This window comes from Ranitomeya variabilis, chromosome 6, assembly GCF_051348905.1.
Source record: "Ranitomeya variabilis isolate aRanVar5 chromosome 6, aRanVar5.hap1, whole genome shotgun sequence".
Classification (NCBI taxonomy): Eukaryota; Metazoa; Chordata; class Amphibia; order Anura; family Dendrobatidae; genus Ranitomeya; species Ranitomeya variabilis.
Genome location: NC_135237.1, coordinates 7,621,502 through 7,642,628, shown reverse-complemented (window position 1 = coordinate 7,642,628; position 21,127 = coordinate 7,621,502). Strand labels below are relative to the sequence as shown.

General features: G+C 48.2%; 1 protein-coding gene across 1 annotated transcript in view; it reads right to left on the bottom strand.

The window, feature by feature from the left end:
- OBSCN (obscurin, cytoskeletal calmodulin and titin-interacting RhoGEF) overlaps positions 1–21,127 on the bottom strand; it is an 860,705-nt gene that overhangs the window by 32,525 nt on the left and 807,053 nt on the right. The window contains exons 99-108 of the mRNA XM_077269354.1: positions 19,521–19,547; positions 15,613–15,765; positions 15,238–15,283; positions 13,340–13,417; positions 9,669–12,387; positions 5,589–5,720; positions 4,881–4,988; positions 4,579–4,746; positions 4,207–4,329; positions 760–927 (exon numbers count right to left, since the gene is read on the bottom strand). Coding sequence (XP_077125469.1) covers positions 760–927; positions 4,207–4,329; positions 4,579–4,746; positions 4,881–4,988; positions 5,589–5,720; positions 9,669–12,387; positions 13,340–13,417; positions 15,238–15,283; positions 15,613–15,765; positions 19,521–19,547 — 3,722 coding nt within the window. The remainder of the gene's footprint in view (positions 1–759; positions 928–4,206; positions 4,330–4,578; positions 4,747–4,880; positions 4,989–5,588; positions 5,721–9,668; positions 12,388–13,339; positions 13,418–15,237; positions 15,284–15,612; positions 15,766–19,520; positions 19,548–21,127) is intronic.

The following is a 21,127-nucleotide window of genomic DNA, read 5'->3' as shown; positions in this document are numbered from 1 at the left end:
AGAGGAGGGGGATGACGCTGCAGCAGGGTCCATGATAGGAAGAGGAGGGAGATGATGCAGCAGCAAGGTCTGTGATAGGGAGAGGAGGGAGATGATGCAGCAGGGTCTGTAATAGGGAGAGGAGGGGGATAACACTGCAGCAGGGTCTGTAATGGGGAGAAGAGGAGGATGATGCTGCAGCAGGGTCTGTGATAGGGAGAGGAGGGAAGTGATGCTGCAGCAGGGTCTGTGATGGGGATAGGAGGGGGATGATGCAGCAGGGTCTGTAATAGGGAGAGGATGGGGATGACGCTGCAGCAGGGTCTGTGATAGGGAGAGGAGGGGGATGACGCTGCAGCAGAGTCTGTGATTTTGAGGAGGGGGATGACGCTGCAGCAGGGTCTGTGATAGGGAGAGGAGGGGGATGATGCAGCAGGGTCTGTAATATGGAGAGGATGGGGATGACGCTGCAGCAGGGTCTGTGATAGGGAGAGGAGGGGGATGACGCTGCAGCAGGTTCTGTCCTATAATAGGGAGAGGAGGGGGATGATGCTCCAGTTTGTCAATCTTTGCCCTTGTTGGTGTCTTGTGCTGGGAAGAGGGAGGCGCACTTTCCTTTGTGCTTATAGCACAGCTCTGATATTACACCAGCACAGCCGGTCAGCTGACTATTTGTTACAGTGTATTGTCAGAGTTGGTCATGGCCGCCCTGATCTCTTCTCTCTGGCTGATGGCTTCACAATGGGGAGTGCAGGAGCTGCAGTATATATATGGACTGACCTGGGCTTGGTCTCCCGATCCTCACACTGGCAGACGGCTCACTATATGGCCCCATCCCTGCCTTACTGATGCAGGCGAGGCGGAAGGAGTAGACGTGACCCTCACACAGACTGTGGGCAGAGTAACAGCAATCAGAGATGTCCAGAGTCAGCGCCCGCCACTCCTCGCCTGTCAGAAGAGAAACATGCAGGATCACAAAGTGCTGCAGCCACAGAGGTGTATTGTGAGGTCCTGCAGTAGCTCAGGTGTGGAACAAGAGGATTTTGGGAACTTACCGTCAAATTTCTTTCTCGTAACCATCATTGGAAGACACAGGAACCAAGGCTTAATATGCTGCCACTGGGAGGCTGACACTAAGAATGCATCTTATGAAAAAAGCTGCGTCCTTCCCAGCAGCCGATACCGGGCAGATGAAACCAGGCACATGACACCTGGCACACGACACCCAACTATCAAGTGAGTGCATAAAAAACAATAGGAAGAGCAAATCCAAGACCCCCAAACATGGAAGGGGCTGTGTTCCCCAATGAAGGGTAACAGACAGAATTTACAGAAAGTACTGAAAAATCCTTTTTTCTCAGACGCTCCATTGACGGACAAGAGGAAACCTTGAGACCTTCAATCCCTGGGGAGGGAAAGCGAATAATAATGCAGGAGGAATAGACATCCATGTGGTGACCTCCCAAGTGACTGACACTTACAATACCGTTCTGCCAAGAACTGAATCCACAAACACTAAGGTAAGGTACAGAAAAGACCAGAAGCCTGTAGGCGCAAGACCCAGGAAAAGATCAGAAGCCTGTAAGCGCATGACCCAGGAAAAGATCAGAAGTCTGTAAGCGCATGACCCAGGAAAAGATCAGAAGTCTGTAAGCGCATGACCCAGGAAAAGATCAGACGCCTGGAGGCGCACGACCCAGGAAAAGATCAGACGCCTGGAGGCGCACGACCCAGGAAAAGATCAGAAGTCTGTAAGCGCATGACCCAGGAAAAGATCAGAAGTCTGTAAGCGCATGACCCAGGAAAAGATCAGACGCCTGGAGGCGCACGACCCAGGAAAAGATCAGAAGTCTGTAAGCGCATGACCCAGGAAAAGATCAGAAGTCTGTAAGCGCACGACCCAGGAAATGATCAGAAGTCTGTAGGCGCACGACCCAGGAAAAGATCAGACGCCTGTAAGCGCATGACCCAGGAAAAGATCAGACGCCTGGAGGCGCACGACCCAGGAAAAGATCAGACGCCTGGAGGCGCACGACCCAGGACAAGATCAGAAGCCTGTAAGCACATGACTCAGGAAAAGATCAGAAGTCTGTAAGCGCATGACCCAGGAAAAGATCAGATGCCTGGAGGCGCACGACCCAGGAAAAGATCAGATGCCTGGAGGCGCACGACCCAGGAAAAGATCAGATGCCTGGAGGCGCACGACCCAGGACAAGATCAGAAGCCTGTAAGCGCATGACCCAGGAAATGATCAGAAGCCTGCAAGCGCATTACTCAGGAAAAGATCAGAAGCCTGGAGGCGCACGACCCAGGAAAAGATCAGAAGTCTGTAAGCGCATGACCCAGGAAAAGATCAGACGCCTGGAGGCGCACGACCCAGGACAAGATCAGAAGCCTGTAAGCGCATGACTCAGGAAAAGATCAGAAGTCTGTAAGCGCATGACCCAGGAAATGATCAGAAGCCTGGAGGCGCACGACCCAGGAAAAGATCAGAAGCCTGTAAGCGCATCACTCAGGAAAAGATCAGAAGCCTGTAGGCGCATGACTCAGGAAATGATCAGAAGCCTGTAGGCGCATGACCCAGGAAAAGATCAGACGCCTGGAGGCGCACGACCCAGGACAAGATCAGAAGCCTGTAAGCGCACGACCCAGGAAAAGATCAGAAGCCTGTAAGCGCATGACCCAGGAAATGATCAGAAGCCTGTAGGCGCATGACTCAGGAAATGATCAGAAGCCTGTAGGCGCATGACCCAGGAAAAGATCAGACGCCTGGAGGCGCGCGACCCAGGAAAAGATCAGAAGCCTGGAGGCGCACGACCCAGGAAAAGATCAGAAGCCTGTAAGCGCATGACTCAGGAAATGATCAGAAGCCTGTAGGCGCATGACCCAGGAAAAGATCAGAAGCCTGTAAGCGCATGACCCAGGAAAAGACCAAACGCCTGGAGATGCACAACTCAGGAAAAGATCAGAAGCCTGTAGGCGCATGACCCAGGAAAAGATCAGATGCCTGGAGGTGCACAACCCAGGAAAAGACCAGATGCCTGGAGGTGCACAACCCAGGAAAAGATCAGAAGCCTGTAGGCGCATGACCCAGGAAAAGATCAGACGCCTGGAGGTGCACAACCCAGGAAAAGATCAGAAGCCTGTAGGCGCACAACCCAAGAAAAGATCAGACGCCTGGAGGTGCACAACCCAGGAATAGATCAGAATCCTGGAGGCGCACGACCCAGGAAAAGACCAGATGCCTGGAGGTGCACAACCCAGGAAAAGACCAGATGCCTGAAGGCGCACAACCCAGGAAGATTTTACTGCTCGGATGTGGGAGCCGCGCCCAGCTGGCGGCACCTTGGCTTTGTCTGATCTTCCGCAGTGGCAGACCTGGATGCAGCCAGACCTCTGCAAGGACCAACAAGGCATATGAACATCTGAAAGCAGCTGTGACGGGTGGAGCGGCACTACTCTGACCACGGTAAATCATCTGAAACCTTTCTTGGGGATGAAATGCGGAGCTCCTAAGAAGCAATCTCCTCAATAATGTGGAGAACACTAGGAAGAAAGGTGGGAGCTAGATACAGGACCACTCTGTCCTGGGGAAGGAGAGGGACAGGCGAGAGCCACCTGCGCGAGCCTTGCCTCATGAGATAAAAAAAGCACCTTGCCTGAAAGCCGGAGCGGAGAGATGTCTCTGATCATCTCGGTAGGAGGGGACTGATAAGCGTTCAGGACCTGACTGAGGTCCCACGAATATAAGGAGGCCAATACCGTGGCGCCGATTTCCCCCTTCCCTGGTGAAAGTTCTGACCTGAAGTTTTGTAAGTCAGGTACAAGGCAGAGACTGAGCAGGCACATGGCCATTCATTGTACAATGAAGGAGAAGAGGCCTTCCGAGTGCAATGGTAAAAATGTCATGTCCAAGACCTTTGAGCCATGATCCTAGTCTGACCAGTCTAATCAGGAACGGCCTAGAGGTCCAGGAGAATAGGAGACCCTGGGACAGTCTATCTGTACTATGAGAGGTGCCACGGCTGACCTGTGTCTGCCTCCTGCGTGACACTAATGTAAACTAAATAGCTGGGAGCTGGCAGGCAGGTGTCGCCTGTTGGGAGCAGCCGACCATTAGTGTCAGCCTCTGGGTGGCATCGGACTTCCATGGTTTCCTGTATCCTCCAATGAAGTGTCAAAAAATGAGGTTCTACAGCAGCTGGTATTTAGCAGGACGTTGCTCACCCTCCTTTCTGTACTGTAGGAAGTAGGTCACCGGAGTGCCGGACTCCACGGGTCTCCATACGATCAGTGCTCCGTCCCGGTAGGTCTGGGCTACCTCTGGGCTTCGGGGGCAGCAAGGGATCTCTGGGGGTATACAGACACACACCGTCATTATCTGGGGGATGGGATGGCCCTTGGGACTGTCATGGCTGCCATATCCAGAAATACAAATGTGATGGCTGGACGGGAGAGGACGACCAGGGACTAACAGCCATAGTGGAGCTGCGGCCCTGCAGCTGGTGGAGGGCACCACAGAGGGTCCCAGCTGTCCCCATCCTCCCCCATCTCTCCATGCGGGGCTGATCTCTGGGGATCACACTGCGGATCACTTACCGGCTTTCTTTATGATGCAGCAGGTCGAGGCGCTGCCCAGCACGTTGGTGGCCACGCAGGCATAGATGCCCAGGTCCTGCACAGTCACCACCAGGATGGTGAGCAGGTGGTAGTTCTTCAGTGTGGAGGAGATGAGGACGCGCTCGCTGCTCTGGATGGGAACGCCATCTGGAGCCAAAGGAGAGGGCACAGGACGCATTATAGAAGGGTGACCATTACGATTTCTGCTCTGGAGCGCTGAATATTCTAACTGCTACACACTGGACGGTGGGTAAATGTCCCTCCAATAACGCCGGCCTTACCTTTGTACCACTGGACGTCTGTCACAGCGTGCACCGTCCTGCAGGATAACGTCACCAGGTGACCGACCACAACCGTCTGGTCCGTCAGCTCCTCCACAAACGCTGGAGCTGGAAAAGAACGAGTCCAGAAAAGACAAGAAAACGTCCGAAAGGGAACGGTAGTCTCCCAACATTCTCCAATCACATCCAGAGCTGCGGCCACTATTCTGCTGTTACATCGTGTCTTATCGTCCAGTCACCTCGAGAGCTGCACTCACTATTCTGCTGTTACATCATGTCTTATCCTCCAGTCACCTCCACTCACTATTCTACTGTTACATCACGTCTTGTCCTCCAGTCATCTCCAGAGCTGCAGTCACTATTCTGCTGTTACATCGTGTCTTATCCTCCAGTCATCTCCAGAGCTGCAGTCACTATTCTGCTGTTACATCGTGTCTTATCCTCCAGTCATCTCCAGAGCTGCAGTCACTATTCTGCTGTTACATCGTGTCTTATCCTCCAGTCATCTCCAGAGCTGCAGTCACTATTCTGCTGTTACATTATGTCTTGTCCTCCAGTCACCTCCAGAGCTGCAGTCACTATATTGCTAGTTGTCACTGTGCAGACAGTGGAGCAGCAAGAACTGCAGTGAGATGTGAGTTCTGGCTTTTAACCCTCGGTCCACACTAGTGTGCCACATTTTTTGGGGGGTCTCTCTGGGGCGCTGACCTTTTTCTTTGCCACTCAGGTTCAGCAATCTGAAGGTCGGGAGTCCTTTCTTCTTCATAGATGCAGAGATTTTACTGACTGCTCCATGATCTGCAACTGGAAACTTCATCTCCTCTGATGGACCTGCAGAAACTGATCATATATACCAGTCACACAGGTGGGGCCACATCCGGTCATATCGGTGGGATCACACAGACTGGGTCATGTCTGGTCATACAGGTGGGGCCAAGTCCAGTCACACAGACAGGGTCACGTCTGGTCATGTCAGTGGGGTCCTGCAGGCAGGGTCACGTCCTGTTATGCAGGTGAGGTCACACCCAGTCATGTAGTCGGGGTCATGTAGGTGGGGTCACATCCAATCACGCAGGTGGGGCATGTCCGGTCAGACAAGTGGGGTCATGTCCAGTCACATAGACAGGGTCCCACAGATGGAGTCATGTTCGGTCACGCAGGCGGGGTTACGTCCAGTTATGCAGGTGCGGTCACATCTGGTTATTATGTAGCCGGGGTCAGGTTTAGTCACACAGGCGGAGTCTTCTTTTCATGTCATGCAGGTGGGGTCACATCAGTGGAGTCATGTCCGGTCACACAGTCGGGGTCATGCCCAGTCACATAGGCGCGGTCAGGTTTAGTCACACAGGTGGAGACATGTTTCCAGGTCATGGTCATCCCATCCCACCTCCTCCCCAACCTCACCACCACACTTATCCCATCCCTAACCCACCTGTTCAACCTATCACTAACTTCTGGCATCTTCCCTTCTGTGTTCAAACATGCCACAATCACGCCTATCCTTAAAAAGCCAACCCTCGATACAACTGTTATGTCCAGCTACCACCCAATATAGCTGTTCCCATTCGCTTCCAAACTCCTGGAGCAGCACGTCCACGCTGAACTTTCCTCCCACCTCTCATCTAACTTGTTGTTCGACAATCTACAATCTGGTTTCCACCCCCATCACTCAACTGAGACTGCTCTGACCAAAATCACTAACGACCTACTTACCGCCAAAGCTACTGGACAATTAGTGTTGAGCATTCCGATACCGCAAGTATCGGGTATCGGCCGATACTTGCGGGTATCGGAATTCCGATACCGAGATCCGATACTTTTGTGGTATCGGGTATCGGTATCGAAACAACATTAATGTAATAATGTGTAAAAGAGAGAATTAAAATAAAAAATATTGCTATACTCACCTCTCCGACGCAGCCTGGACCTCACCGAGGGAACCGGCAGCGTTCTTTGCTTAAAATTCGCGTGTTTACTTCCTTACGTGAAGTCCCGGCTTGTGATTGGTCGCGTGCCGCCCATGTGGCCGCGACGCGACCAATCACAAGCCAGCCGTGACGTAATTTCAGGTCCTTCAGGATTTTAAAATTACGTTCTGGCTTGTGATTGGTCGCGTCGCGGTCACATGGGCGACGCGACCAATCACAAGCCGTGACGTCACGGGAGGCTGGACACGCGCGCATTTTAAAATCACAAGCCAGAACGTAATTTTAAAATCCTGAAGGACCTGAAATTACGTCACGGCTTGCTGTGATTGGTCGCGTCGCGGCCACATGGGCGGCACGCGACCAATCACAAGCCGGGACTTCACGTAAGGAAGTAAACGCGCGAATTTTAAGCAAAGAACGCTGCCGGTTCCCTCGGTGAGGTCCAGGCTGCGTCGGAGAGGTGAGTATAGCAATATTTTTTATTTTAATTCTTTCTTTTACACATTAATATGGATCCCAGGGCCTGAAGGAGAGTTTCCTCTCCTTCAGACCCTGGGAACCATCAGGGATACCGTCCGATACTTGAGTCCCATTGACTTGTATTGGTATCGGGTATCGGTATCGGATTGGATCCGATACTATGCCGGTATCGGCCGATACTTTCCGATACCGATACTTTCAAGTATCGGACGGTATCGCTCAACACTATGGACAATACTCTGTACTCCTCCTTCTAGACCTGTCCTCTGCTTTTGACACAGTTGATCACTTCCTCCTACTACAGATCCTCTCCTCCTTTGGCATCAAAGACCTCGCCCTATCCTGGATCTCCTCATACCTTTCCAACCGCACATTCAGCGTCTCCCACTCCCACACTACCTCCTCATCCCACCCTCTCTCTGTTGGAGTCCCCCAAGGCTCTATTCTAGGACCCCTACTCTTCTCAATCTATACACTTGGCTTGGGACAACTCATAAAGTCCCATGGATTCCAGTACCACCTCTATGCTGATGACACTCAGATCTACCTCCCTGGCCCAGACGTGACCGCTCTGCTGTCCAGAATCCCGAAGTGTCTATCAGCCATATCCTCCTTCTTCTCTTCTCGCTTCCTCAAACTCAATGTGGACAAATCTGAACTCATCATCTTTCCTCCATCCCATAGATCTTCCTTACCTGACCTATCTATCGCAATCAATGACATCATGCTTTCCCCCGTACCGGAAGTCCTCTGCCTCGGAGTAACCTTCGACTCTGCCCTGTCCTTCAAACCGCACATCCAAGCTCTTTCCACCTCCTGTCGCCTCCAGCTCAAATATATCTCCAGAATCCGTCCTTTCCTCAACCTTCAATCTACTAAAATGCTTGTGCATGCCCTCATCATCTCCTGCCTTGACTACTGCAACATCCTTTTCTGCGGCCTCCCTGCTAACACCCTTGCACCTCTCCAGTCCATCCTTAACTCTGTTGCCCGACTAATCCATCTCTCTCCTCGCTACTCCTCCGCTTCCCCCCTCTGCAAATCTCTTCACTGGCTCCCATTCCCTCAGCGTATGCAGTTCAAATTACTAATACTGACCTACAAAGCCATCCATAACCTGTCTCCTCCATATATCTCTGACCTAATCTCCATATATCTTCCCTCACGTAATCTCCGGTCCTCCCAAGACCTCCTTCTCTCCTCCACACTTATTCGCTCCTCATCCAATCGCCTCCAAGACTTCTCCCGAATATCCCCCATCCTCTGGAATTCTCTGCCCCAACACGTCCGGTTATCCACCACATTCGGATCCTTCAGACGGAACCTGAAAACTCATCTCTTCAGGAAAGCCTACAGCCTTCACTGACCCCACTGCCTCCTCATCACTACCGAAGCTACCGCCTCACCAACACCGGAGCTCCTGCAACCCCCAACCTACTGTCTCCTTCCCCATAATCCTGCAGAATGTAAGCCCACAAGGGCAGGGTCCTCGCCCCTCTGTATCAGTCATTGTTAGTTTACTGTAAGTGATATTTGTAACTTGTATGTAACCCCTTCTCATGTACAGCACCATGGAATCAATGGTGCTTTATAAATAAATAATAATAAAAATAATAATAATGGAGGTGGGATTACGTTGGTGGGGTCACATCCGGTCACACAGTTGGGGTCATGCCCAGTCACATAGCCGTGGTCAGGTTTAGTCACACAGGCGGAGTCATCTTTTCATGTCATGCAGGTGGGGTCATATCGGTGGAGTCATGTCCGGTCACACAGTCAGGGTCAGGTTTAGTCACACAGGCAGAGTCATCTTTTCATGTCATGCAGGTGGGGTCATATCGGTGGAGTCATGTCCGGTCACACAGTTGGGGCCAGGTTTAGTCACACAGGCAGAGTCATCTTTTCATGTCATGCAGGTGGGGTCACATCGGTGGAGTCAATTCAGGTCACACAGTTAGGGTCAGGTTTAGTCACACAGGCAGAGTCATCTTTTCATGTCATGCAGGTGGGGTCACATCGGTGGAGTCATGCCCAGTCACACAGTCAGGGTCATGCCCAGTCACATAGCCGCAGTCAGGTTTAGTCACACATCTTTCCAGATCATGCAGGTGGGGTCACGTTGGTGGGGTCATGTCCGGTCACACAGTCGGGGTCACGTCCGGTCACATCGGTGGAGTCATGTTCGGTCACGCTAGCAGAGTTACATCCGGTCACGCGGTCGGGGTTATGTCTGGATGTGGGTGTATTTGGTATAAGGGTGAATTTCAGGTATGTGGGGGTATATACAGTATGAGGGGGATTTGCTGCACACGGTGGAGTATATGGAGGTATTAGGGGTAGATTGGGGGTCATATTGCTCAGATTCTTTCCTTTTTTTCACCTTCTTTCCCATTTCTGGGTTTCCTTTTGATGATTCGGGATATGTTGGCCACAGACGCTTTCACCTTCTGCTTCAGACTGGTTTCTGTGCTTTTCACAATTCTCTCCGCTTTCCCTTGAGGTCGGAAGAGTTTTATCCGTTTCCTTGAGGATTTTCTGTCTTTCTTTGTGCTTTGCTGTAGGTCCAAAGGCTGCAGAGGGAGACTAGCATGGACATCCCTCCCTGCCGCATCAGACGATGTTTCCATGGTTGTTTCACCATATTCTGAAGGATGTGGAGAGGTCGAAGATGACAATGAGAACTTTTCTTCTTCTATTAACAGAGACTTCTGCGGAGATGCAAATATGTCATAAAAATCATGAAGATGGGAAGGCGCAGCGGCAACTAGGAGACATTTGGGACTCATGGATGATTGCTCAGCATGAATTCCACCAATCTCCACCAGTGACACCTCTGAATGTCGACCAGCTTCATCAAAGTCTGAGAAGTTGTCAGATCGTCGCCCTGTGCCAGAGCTGTCTGAATGGGAAATAAATGTCTTACTGGAGCTGCGGCTCTCAATGGTGGAGGCCTCAGCCCGAGAGAGACTTTCATAGAAGCTACACTGTGAGACCGAAGAGACCTCTGGCTCCTTCAGGATCTGCTCCATAGGGCTGTGGTCTGTGTCCATCACAGGACAGTCCACAGGGACATCTTGTAATCCTGGGGCATGAATATGAGGAAAAGCTTCTTGGCTGATCGGTTTCTGTTCACTTGCCAGCACATCCATCTCATCTGATAAAGAGAACATCTCTCCGAGCAAGTCCTCCAGTGCAGCACGGTTTCCATCACTATATTCAGGACACTGCAAATCTCCACCTACAACTTGGCGACCATCGCTGTGTGGAGAAGAATTATGGTCATCCGGCGAGATCTGCAAGTCCTGGATAGTTTCTATCTTTTCAGCTGGAGACATTTCTTCTCTATGACCTTTCCGGAGGTCGAGTGTTTGATCGATTGGTGATATCTTGTCTCCATCACCAGGTTGTGCGACTATGATCTCAGTTGTAATCGTAGGTTTGGGGGTCTGATCTTCTGATGCTGTTATGGTTGTAGCTATCAGCATTGGTGCGGGGGTAGGGCTGGTGCTTTCACATGTTGTGACATGTTCCTGTATGCTCTCCTGATGTATCACAGTCAAAGCTGTGTTGTTTACTACAAATCTAATTGACTCTTCTGGTTTGGACCCTACACAAACCTCAAACTCTTCGCTTCTCATCTTGTCCACAATAACAGCTTCTGTGCATTTATCTCCTTCTGAAGAATCATCAGTGGTAAGAAAGTCATTTCCCTTAGAAGTGCTATGGACAGTAAACGTCACTCCACCACGAATGTCTAAGGTGGGGAGACTTTGGTCCTGGACGTGGTAAGGAGATTGTGGTGCAGCAATTACTGGGTCTGTTCTTCCCATCTCTGCAGTTTCTGGTGTGTGACTTGGTCTCACAAATGCTATTACGGTACTTTCTTCAAGCTGTGGTGGTACAGATGATGGTCTTTCCCTACTTCCGGTAGTCTCCAGTATAGGATGCTGATGGAAAACTGCTAGAATAGTGCGGTCTCTATCTGTAGGGGGTGCAGACAGAGGTCTTTGTGTGGAAGACAGCGTTACAGGTGCAGAATATGGACGGCTCTCAGGAGGTGCAGAGAGCGGCCTAGCAGAGTCATCTGGATGTTGGTCAGTGTCCATCTTCTTAAATGTTCCTTGTTCAGCTTTCTGAGGATCTGGTTCTTCCACCACAGTCCCTTTATAGACACTCAAGGCTCGTGATTTGTAGTCATCAAGAGAACGACTTCTGCTGGACACCTTGAATGAGGACCTTAAGGAGCCCTTTGCTGTGTCAAAGGAAGCAGATTTCTTGAGGGAGCCGAGCTGTCCTTCTTGGTCAGACAACATTCTGTGTTCCATGGCGAACTGTTCCAGTAGTGGTTCTCGCAAACCACTCAGTATTTTTGGCGAATATCCGGCCTTCATTAAACTCCTGCGAGCTCGCTCCCGGTGTCGGATGAAGTCTTTCTCTTTCAGTGAGCCATCTTTTAGAGCCACAGCAGGTCCTTCAGAATCCTGGCTGTAGAAGGTGCTATTGATGATACTCTGCCTCGGCACACACACTAATGAAGGTTTGTCGGCAGCTCTCTGAAGTAGCAGAGCACTGTCGGCAGAAGTCCCCCTAACAAAGGACCCAGTTTTTGGCTTTTTAGAAGCAAGGCTCCCAACTTCAATTGTGGCGGATTTGTGCATGAGTCGCCTTCCTGGAGAGAACTCCACAGAATGAACCAACATTTTGTCATCTTCCTCCAGATCCTTTTGGCTTTTGGCTGAGTCAATGACGCTATCATGTTCACGTTTGTGTCTTGTAATTGGCGAGACATCTGGACTTTCCATTTTCTTGTCTTCTAAGATGTCTTTATCGTCTTTGGTCATTTCAGATTCCGACTTTTCCAGTGTTTCATTTTCAGACATTTTGAAAATGGACAAGTGCAGCTCAAGAGAAGGGTTGCAATCTCTCGCAGTGGGACTGATGTCACTCTCGTTATCAGAAGAGGAGCCACTACTGGATGAGGAGCTGCTGCATTCCACCAAGTGTCGGGGGATGCCCAGTGACGTGCTCTCCAGCCTTCCATTCAGAAGCTCCGGGATGGACCTCATCACCAGGATGGATTTATAACACATCAACGAGCGCTGAAAACACAAAGGTGGTAAAAGTTACCAGGTGAATTCACAGAATATGGCACAGGGTTCAAGAACCAGGAGTTTCTGGGGATGAATAGAACGGTATGGGTGCACGTCCGGTTCCTGACCAAATCTATTACAGCTGGGCAGGATGACAATGTTAATGCTGACCTGATGGTTTATGGGCAACATTTTTTACCTATCACACATACTTATTGTCATGTTGTGTTGTAATTCCCCAAAACTTGAGAATATCATCAGTAAAATAATAATAACAACCAACAATAGTTGTGTTATTATCCGCAGCGGTCATACAATATATAGACTATTCAAGGAAAAGCTCATTTATCATGGAGCTTGAAAAACAAGGACATTTCTGCATTTTTCAGGATGCTATTTTCTCAGAGCAGGAACGTTGTCACTATGGCACCCTGGGTGACAGCTCTGAATCACAGGGAACATGAGGCATCTTTCCTCATGATGACTCAAGCTTGGCTTCCTGAGTATTTTCTCAGCACAGTGTGACTATATTAGGAGGGTGCCGCTTGTAGATTGGGGGATGAGCTGTCCCCTCTCTACATCACCAGTGAGAAGAAGGTGTGGGATTCCCAGTACCAAACACTGCTGTAAACCTTAAAAATGAGACAGCAACATTTCTGCACCATGCGTGTCAACTAGGTTCTCTACGTCACAGGCCCAGGCTCTGCAAACCATCACCCACTGACTGCAACCAAATATCTGACCTGAATGGCCTCTTCTGATTAGTAGGCTTGGAGATGTAATGTGGTTGCGGTGTGATGACTCATGACATATAGATGGTCCCTTAATCAGAGAGCCGCCCAGGATGCTTGAAGGTAGTCGGGAGTTCGCAGTGCCACGAAGGACCAACAAGGCCGGTGGACCAGGACCCTTCCTGTGAATTTGCTTTGCTCAATTCTAATCATTATGTTCTTCCACTCACCTGCCAGCGGCTGCGAGCAACAAGGAATCGCAGGTTCTTGGAGATGATTGGTTGAGTGTCCTCAGGACCGGAGCTCATCTGGAATAGAATATGGACACCAAGAAATGATTAGAACTGTCAGTGGAGGTAAGATGTGGCCTGTTGTGTCTGGTCAGTGTCTGCGGAGCTCTATGTTTCTCAATTGTTGGTGCCCCGATTTAAGTCGCAGTTGGACCCAAAGGATCATTAATCGGACAACAGAACAGAAAAAATCCCAGCTCTCCTCATAATGTCTAAATGTCATCTTGACAGTTCACCTCGTAGATAACTCTCAGGTCTGTCATGTGAGACAGAAGAAGAGAAGGAAGAGAGGATAAAAAGAGGAGGAGGAAGAGGAGGAAAAGAAAGATGATGAGAAGAAAGAAGAGAGGAGGAGACAAAGAGGAGGAGAAGATGCAGAGAATGAAGAGAGAAGAACAGAAGAAGACAAGAAGATTAAGTGAAGAGGAGGAGGAGAAAGGAGAGGCGAGAGAAGAAAAATAAAGGAAGAGAGGAGAAGAAGAATGGGGAAGAGGAAAAGGAGAAGAGAGATAGGAAGAGGAGAAGAAAGAGGAGGACAAAGAAGAGTAGAAGGAGAAGTGAAGGAAGAGAGGAGAGGAGATAAAAAGAAGAATGGAAGAAGAGAAGACAGAGGAAGAGTGAAGATGAGGTGAAGAAAGAGAAGAAAAGGAAAAGAACAAAGAAACAAGAAGAAGAAGAGGAGGAGAAAATGGAGGAGAGGAGAAAGGAGAAGAAAGAGGAAGAGAAGAGGAGGAGGAGAAGAAAACGAAAAGGAGAAAGAATAGACAAGAAAAAAATGTAAACGAGATGAAGAGGAATAGATGAAGAAAAACAGAAGAAGAACAACAAGAAGAGAGAGAAAGAGGAGGAGAAGGAAAAAAGGAGAAGAGGAGGCGAAGAAAAACAGAAGAAGAAGAAGAGAAGAAAATAAGAAAAGGAGAAGAGAGAGGAGGAGAAAGAAAAAGAGGAGAAGGAATAAATTAGAAGAAGAGGATAAAGGGAAGAAGAACAGAAGAAGAGGAAGAGGTGAAGAACAGGACTGGAAGCTAGGAGAAAAAAAGAGAAGAAGAAAGCGGAAGAGGAGAAGGAAGAGTGGAGATGATGTGGAGAAAGAGGAGAATAAAAGGAGAAAAAAGAAGGAGAAGAACAGCGGAAGAGAAGAAGGGAGAGAAAGGAGAAGAAAGGGGAAGTAGAACAGAAGAAAATGAGAAGAAGTGCAGGAGAAAGAGGAAAAGGAATAGCGGAAGAAGATGAATAGAGAAAGAAAGAGGAAGAGGAGAAAAAAAGGTGAAAAAGAAGAGGAGAAGATAGAAGAGGAAGAGAAGAAGAGAAGGAATAGATGAGTAAAAGAAGATGAAAGAGAAGAAAAAGGAAAAGATGAATAGAAAGAGGATAAAAAGAAAGGTTAGAAGACGTAGAGTAGAAGGAAGAAAAAAGAAAGAGGGGACAAAGTATAGGTGAAAAGGGAAAAAAGAAGAAAGACGACAAGGAAAAGGAGAGGAGTAGGAAGAGAGCAGAAGAAAAAGGAGGAGAAAGGAGAGGAGGAGGAGAAAAAGGAAGAGAAGAAATAGAGAGGAAAAGAAGTAAGAAAAAGGAGAAGAAAGAGCATGAAAGGATGAGAAGAGGAAGAAGTAGAAAAATAAGGATGAATAAGAGGTGGAATGATAAAATGATTAGAAGAAGAAGAGAACAATAAGAAAAGAAAGAAGGGGAGAAGGAAAAGAGGAATAAACAAATTAAGTCGTGCTTACACAAGAGCAGGTAATAACACACTGGTGCAGTCTAAAGGAACAATACTATAATATTACCACATATCTGTGTCACAGCCAGAAAAATACAAAATATCCCACACTACTCACCGTAAACCACCGATGCTGGATGCAATCGCTGGCGCTGAGACGGGCGCTGCCAGGACCAAGAACGCAGACAGTTAGTGATAGAAAGCAGAAGAGATACAATGTATCCAGCCCCTGCTCTAAAGCTGAGGGTTTGTCACAATATATCTGCAGGCGAGAGCTATCAGCCTGATGCTGCAGTGTGTGACTGAAAACTGTATACACTGATACACTGTAACAAATCCTCAGCTGTGAGTAGGACTGGGTCAGGACAGGGTATTCGGTGTGTGGATGTAATTACAAATACTTTCATTCATTGACAGCAGTCAAAGATGCTAAAATGATGAGTAACCATTATATGTGGCATGTGTGCTGTGAGGTTCACACGGATGGACTCACTCAGGAGACATGTGGACGGTCGCCATCATGAAGTGTTGTGCATCGGCGCTCAGCTGGGTGAAGGCCGGACAGCTCCAGTTGATCTTTCCTTGTTGTACATTCATCAGCGTCTCTCTGTCATTCTGACCTGCAAATGGCGAAGCGCTGACCAGACTGCAAAACAGATAAAAGGCAAGAAAGTGAGCGACCAGCGAAAAGGGCAAAGAGGTGCTGATCAGAGTGTGCAAAACAGAGAAAAGGCAAGAAAGTGAGCGACCAGCGAAAGGGGCAAAGAGGCGCTGATCAGAGTGTGCAAAACAGAGAAAAGGCAAGAAAGTGAGCGACCAGCGCAAGGGGCAAAGAGGTGCTGAACAGAGTGGACAAAACAGAGAAAAGGCAAGAAAGTGAGCGACCAGCGAAAGGGGCAAAGAGGCGCTGATCAGAGTGTGCAAAACAGAGAAAAGGCAAGAAAGTGAGCGACCAGCGAAAGGGGCAAAGAGGCGCTGATCAGAGTGTGCAAAACAGAGAAAAGGCAAGAAAGTGAGCGACCAGCGAAAGGGGCAAAGAGGTGCTGATCAGAGTGGACAAAACTGAGAAAAGGCAAGAAAGTGAGCGACCAGCGAAAGGGGCAAAGAGGCGCTGATCAGAGTGTGCAAAACAGAGAAAAGGCAAGAAAGTGAGCGACCAGCGAAAGGGGCAAAGAGGCGCTGATCAGAGTGTGCAAAACAGAGAAAAGGCAAAAAAGTGAGCGACCAGCGAAAGGGGCAAAGAGGCGCTGATCAGAGTGGACAAAACAGAGAAAAGGCAAGAAAGTGAGCGACCAGCGAAAGGGGCAAAGAGGCGCTGATCAGAGTGTGCAAAACAGAAAAGGCTAAAAGTGAGCGACCAGCGAAAGGGGCAAAGAGGTGCTGATCAGAGTGGACAAAACTGAGAAAAGGCAAGAAAGTGAGCGACCAGCGAAAGGGGCAAAGAGGCGCTGATCAGAGTGTGCAAAACAGAGAAAAGGCAAGAAAGTGAGCGACCAGCGAAAGGGGCAAAGAGGCGCTGATCAGAGTGTGCAAAACAGAGAAAAGGCAAGAAAGTGAGCGACCAGCGAAAGGGGCAAAGAGGCGCTGATCAGAGTGGACAAAACAGAGAAAAGGCAAGAAAGTGAGCGACCAGCGAAAGGGGCAAAGAGGCGCTGATCAGAGTGTGCAAAACAGAGAAAAGGCAAGAAAGTGAGCGACCAGCGAAAGGGGCAAAGAGGTGCTGATCAGAGTGGACAAAACTGAGAAAAGGCAAGAAAGTGAGCGACCAGCGAAAGGGGCAAAGAGGCGCTGATCAGAGTGTGCAAAACAGAGAAAAGGCAAGAAAGTGAGCGACCAGCGAAAGGGGCAAAGAGGCGCTGATCAGAGTGTGCAAAACAGAGAAAAGGCAAAAAAGTGAGCGACCAGCGAAAGGGGCAAAGAGGCGCTGATCAGAGTGGACAAAACAGAGAAAAGGCAAGAAAGTGAGCGACCAGCGAAAGGGGCAAAGAGGTGCTGATCAGAGTGTGCAAAACAGAGAAAAGGCAAGAAAGTGAGCGACCAGCGAAAGGGGCAAAGAGGCGCTGATCAGAGTGTGCAAAACAGAAAAGGCTAAAAGTGAGCGACCAGCGAAAGGGGCAAAGAGGTGCTGATCAGAGTGGACAAAACTGAGAAAAGGCAAGAAAGTGAGCGACCAGCGAAAGGGGCAAAGAGGCGCTGATCAGAGTGTGCAAAACAGAGAAAAGGCTAAAAGTGAGCAACCAGCGAAAGGGGCAAAGAGGCGCTGATCAGAGTGTGCAAAACAGAGAAAAGGCTAAAAGTGAGCGACCAGCGAAAGGGGCAAAGAGGCACTGATCAGAGTGGACAAAACTGAGAAAAGGCAAGAAAGTGAGCGACCAGCGAAAGGGGCAAAGAGGCGCTGATCAGAGTGTGCAAAACAGAGAAAAGGCAAGAAAGTGAGCGACCAGCAAAAGGGGCAAAGAGGCACTGATCAGAGTGTGCAAAACAGAGAAAAGGCAAGAAAGTGAGCGACCAGCGAAAGGGGCAAAGAGGCGCTGATCAGAGTGTGCAAAACAGAGAAAAGGCAAGAAAGTGAGCGACCAGCGAAAGGGGCAAAGAGGCGCTGATCAGAGTGGACAAAACAGAGAAAAGGAAAGAAAGTGAGCGACCAGCAAAAGGGGCAAAGAGGCGCTGATCAGAGTGTGCAAAACAGAGAAAAGGCAAGAAAGTGAGCGACCAGCGAAAGGGGCAAAGAGGCGCTAATCAGAGTGTGCAAAACAGAGAAAAGGCAGGAAAGTGAGCGACCAGCGAAAGGGGCAAAGAGGCGCTGATCAGAGTGGACAAAACAGAGAAAAGGAAAGAAAGTGAGCGACCAGCAAAAGGGGCAAAGAGGCGCTGATCAGAGTGTGCAAAACAGAGAAAAGGCAAGAAAGTGAGCGACCAGCGAAAGGGGCAAAAAGGTGCTGATTAGAGTGGACAAAACAGAGAAAAGGCAAGAAAGTGAGCGACCAGCGAAAGGGGCAAAGCGGCGCTGATCAGAATGGGCAAAAGAGAGAAAAGGCAAGAAAGTGAGCGACCAGCGAAAGGGGCAAAGAGGCGCCGATCAGAGTGTGCAAAACAGAGAAAAGGCAAGAAAGTGAGCAACCAGCGAAAGGGGCAAAGAGGCGCTGATCAGAGTGGGCAAAACAGAGAAAAGGCAAAAAAAAATGAGTGACCAGCGAAAGGGGCAAAGAGGCGCTGATCAGAGTGGGCAAAGCAGAGAAAAGGCAAAAAAAGTGAGTGACCAGCGAAAGGGGCAAAGAGGCGCTGATCAGAGTGGGCAAAACAGAGAAAAAGCAAGAAAGTGAATGACCAGCGAAAGGGGGCAAAGAGGCGATGATTAGAGTGGGCAAAGCAGAGAAAAGGCAAAAAAAGTGAGCGTCCAGTGAAAGGGAGCAAAGAGGCGCTGATCAGAGTGGGCAAAGCAAGGAAAAGGCAAGAAAGTGAGCGACCAGCGAAAGGGGCAAAGAGGCGCTGATCGGAGTCTGCAAAACAGAGAAAAGGAAAGAAAGTGAGCGACCAGCGAAAGGGGGCAAAGAGGCGCTGATCAGAGTGGGCAAAGCAGAGAAAAAGCAAAAAAAAGTGAGCATCCAGTGAAAGGGGGCAAAGAGGCGCTGATCAGAGTGGGTAAAACAGAGAAAAGGCAATAAACTAAGCAACCAGTTGGAGGAGGCAAAGGAGTGCTGATCAGAGTTTGCAAAATAGAGAAGAGGCAAGAAAGTGAGAGATCAGTGAGAGGAGGCAAATAGGCGCTGACCAGACTGCGTAAAATAGAGAAGCGGCAAGAAAGTGAGTGACCAATTGGAGGAGGCAAAGAGGCGCTGATCAGAGTGTGCTAAATAGAGGAGAGGCGAGAAAGTAAGTGACCAGCGAGAGGAGGAAAAGAAGCGCTGATCAGACTGTGTAAAAGAAAGAAGAGGTGAGAAAGTGAATGACCAGTGAGAGGAGGAAAAGAGGCCCTGATCAGAGTGTGCAAAATAGAGACAAGGTAAGAAAGTGAGCGACCAGCAAAAGGGGGCAAAGAGGCGCTGATCAGACTGCGCAAAATAAAGAAGAGACACGATATAGTATACCTGGGGTAAATTCAGTGCTAACCATAGACTTAGATGTTCAGGGGCCTGCATCATCCACACATCAGTAGGTGCCAACCTTTTAGAGGATCCTTACTGCAGCTCTGGATGTGACTAGAGTATAACATATGTTCAGCCTTTTGTGCATCTTTGAGGAACTTCCTCGTACCTGCATCTGCCGCTCTCACTGTCTTGTCTGTTTTACACGTGTGGGGAAAGGGAACTGACAACCACTTCAGACAAGTAATTTTCTAATAACAGCAATTGTCAGTTTTAGCCTATTAACTACCCAATATTCTCATTACAATGTACTCACCACAAGTAGCAGATCACTCCGACTGGCCTGAAAATGTAATGACACCAGTTCAGTCCAGTTTCACATATCACTGGCATCATCTATCACATATCAGATATCACTGATATCACATGTCATCTATCACATATCACTGATATCACAGACGTCATCTATCACATATCACTGATATCACATACGTCATCTATCACATCTGACTGATTTCACAGACGTCATCTATCACATATCACTGATATCACAGATGTCATCTATCACATATCACTGATTTCACAGACGTCATCTATCACATATCACTGATATCACATGTCATCTATCACATATCACTGATATCACAGATGTCATCTATCACATATCACTGATATCACAGACATCATCTATCACATATCACTGATATCACATACGTCATCTATGACATATCACTGATATCACAGACGTCATCTATCACATTTGACTGATATCACAGACGTCATCTATCACATATTACTGATATCACATGTCATCTATCACATATCACTGATTTCACAGACGTCATTTATCACATATCACTGATATCACATGTCATCTATCACATATCACTGATATCACAGACGTCATCTATCACATATCACTGATATCACAGACGTCATCTATCACATATCACTGATATCACAGACGTCATCTATCACATATCACTGATATCACAGACGTCATCTATCACATATCACTGATATCACATATGTCATCTATCACATATCACTGATATCACATATGTCATCTATCACATATCACTGATTTCACAGACGTCATCTATCACATATCACAGATATCACAGACGTCATCTATCACATATCACTGATATCACATATGTCATCAATCACATATTACTGATATCACACGTCATCTATCACATATCACTGACATCACATGTCATCTATCACATATCACTGATATCACAGACGTCATCTATCACATATCACTGATATCACAGACGTCATCTATCACATATCACTGATATCACAGACGTCATCTATCACATATCACTGATATCACAGACGTCATCTATCACATATCACTGATATCACAGACGTCATCTATCACATATCACTGATATCACAGACGTCATCTATCACATATCACTGATATCACAGACGTCATCTATCACATATCACTGATATCACAGACGTCATCTATCACATATCACTGATATCACACATGTCATCTATCACATACCACAGATATCACAGACGTCATCTATCACATTTGACTGATATCACAGACGTCATCTATCACATATCACTGATATCACAGACGTCATCTATCACATATCACTGATATCACAGACATCATCTATCACATATCACTGATATCATAAGTCATCTATCACATATCACTGATATCACATATGTCATCTATCACATATCACAGATATCACAGACGTCATCTATCACATATTACTGATATCACATGTCATCTATCACATATTACTGATATCACATATGTCATCTATCACATATCACTGATATCACAGACGTCATCTATCACATTTGACTGATATCACAGACGTCATCTATCACATATCACTGATATCACATATGTCATCTATCACATATCACTGATATCACATGTCATCT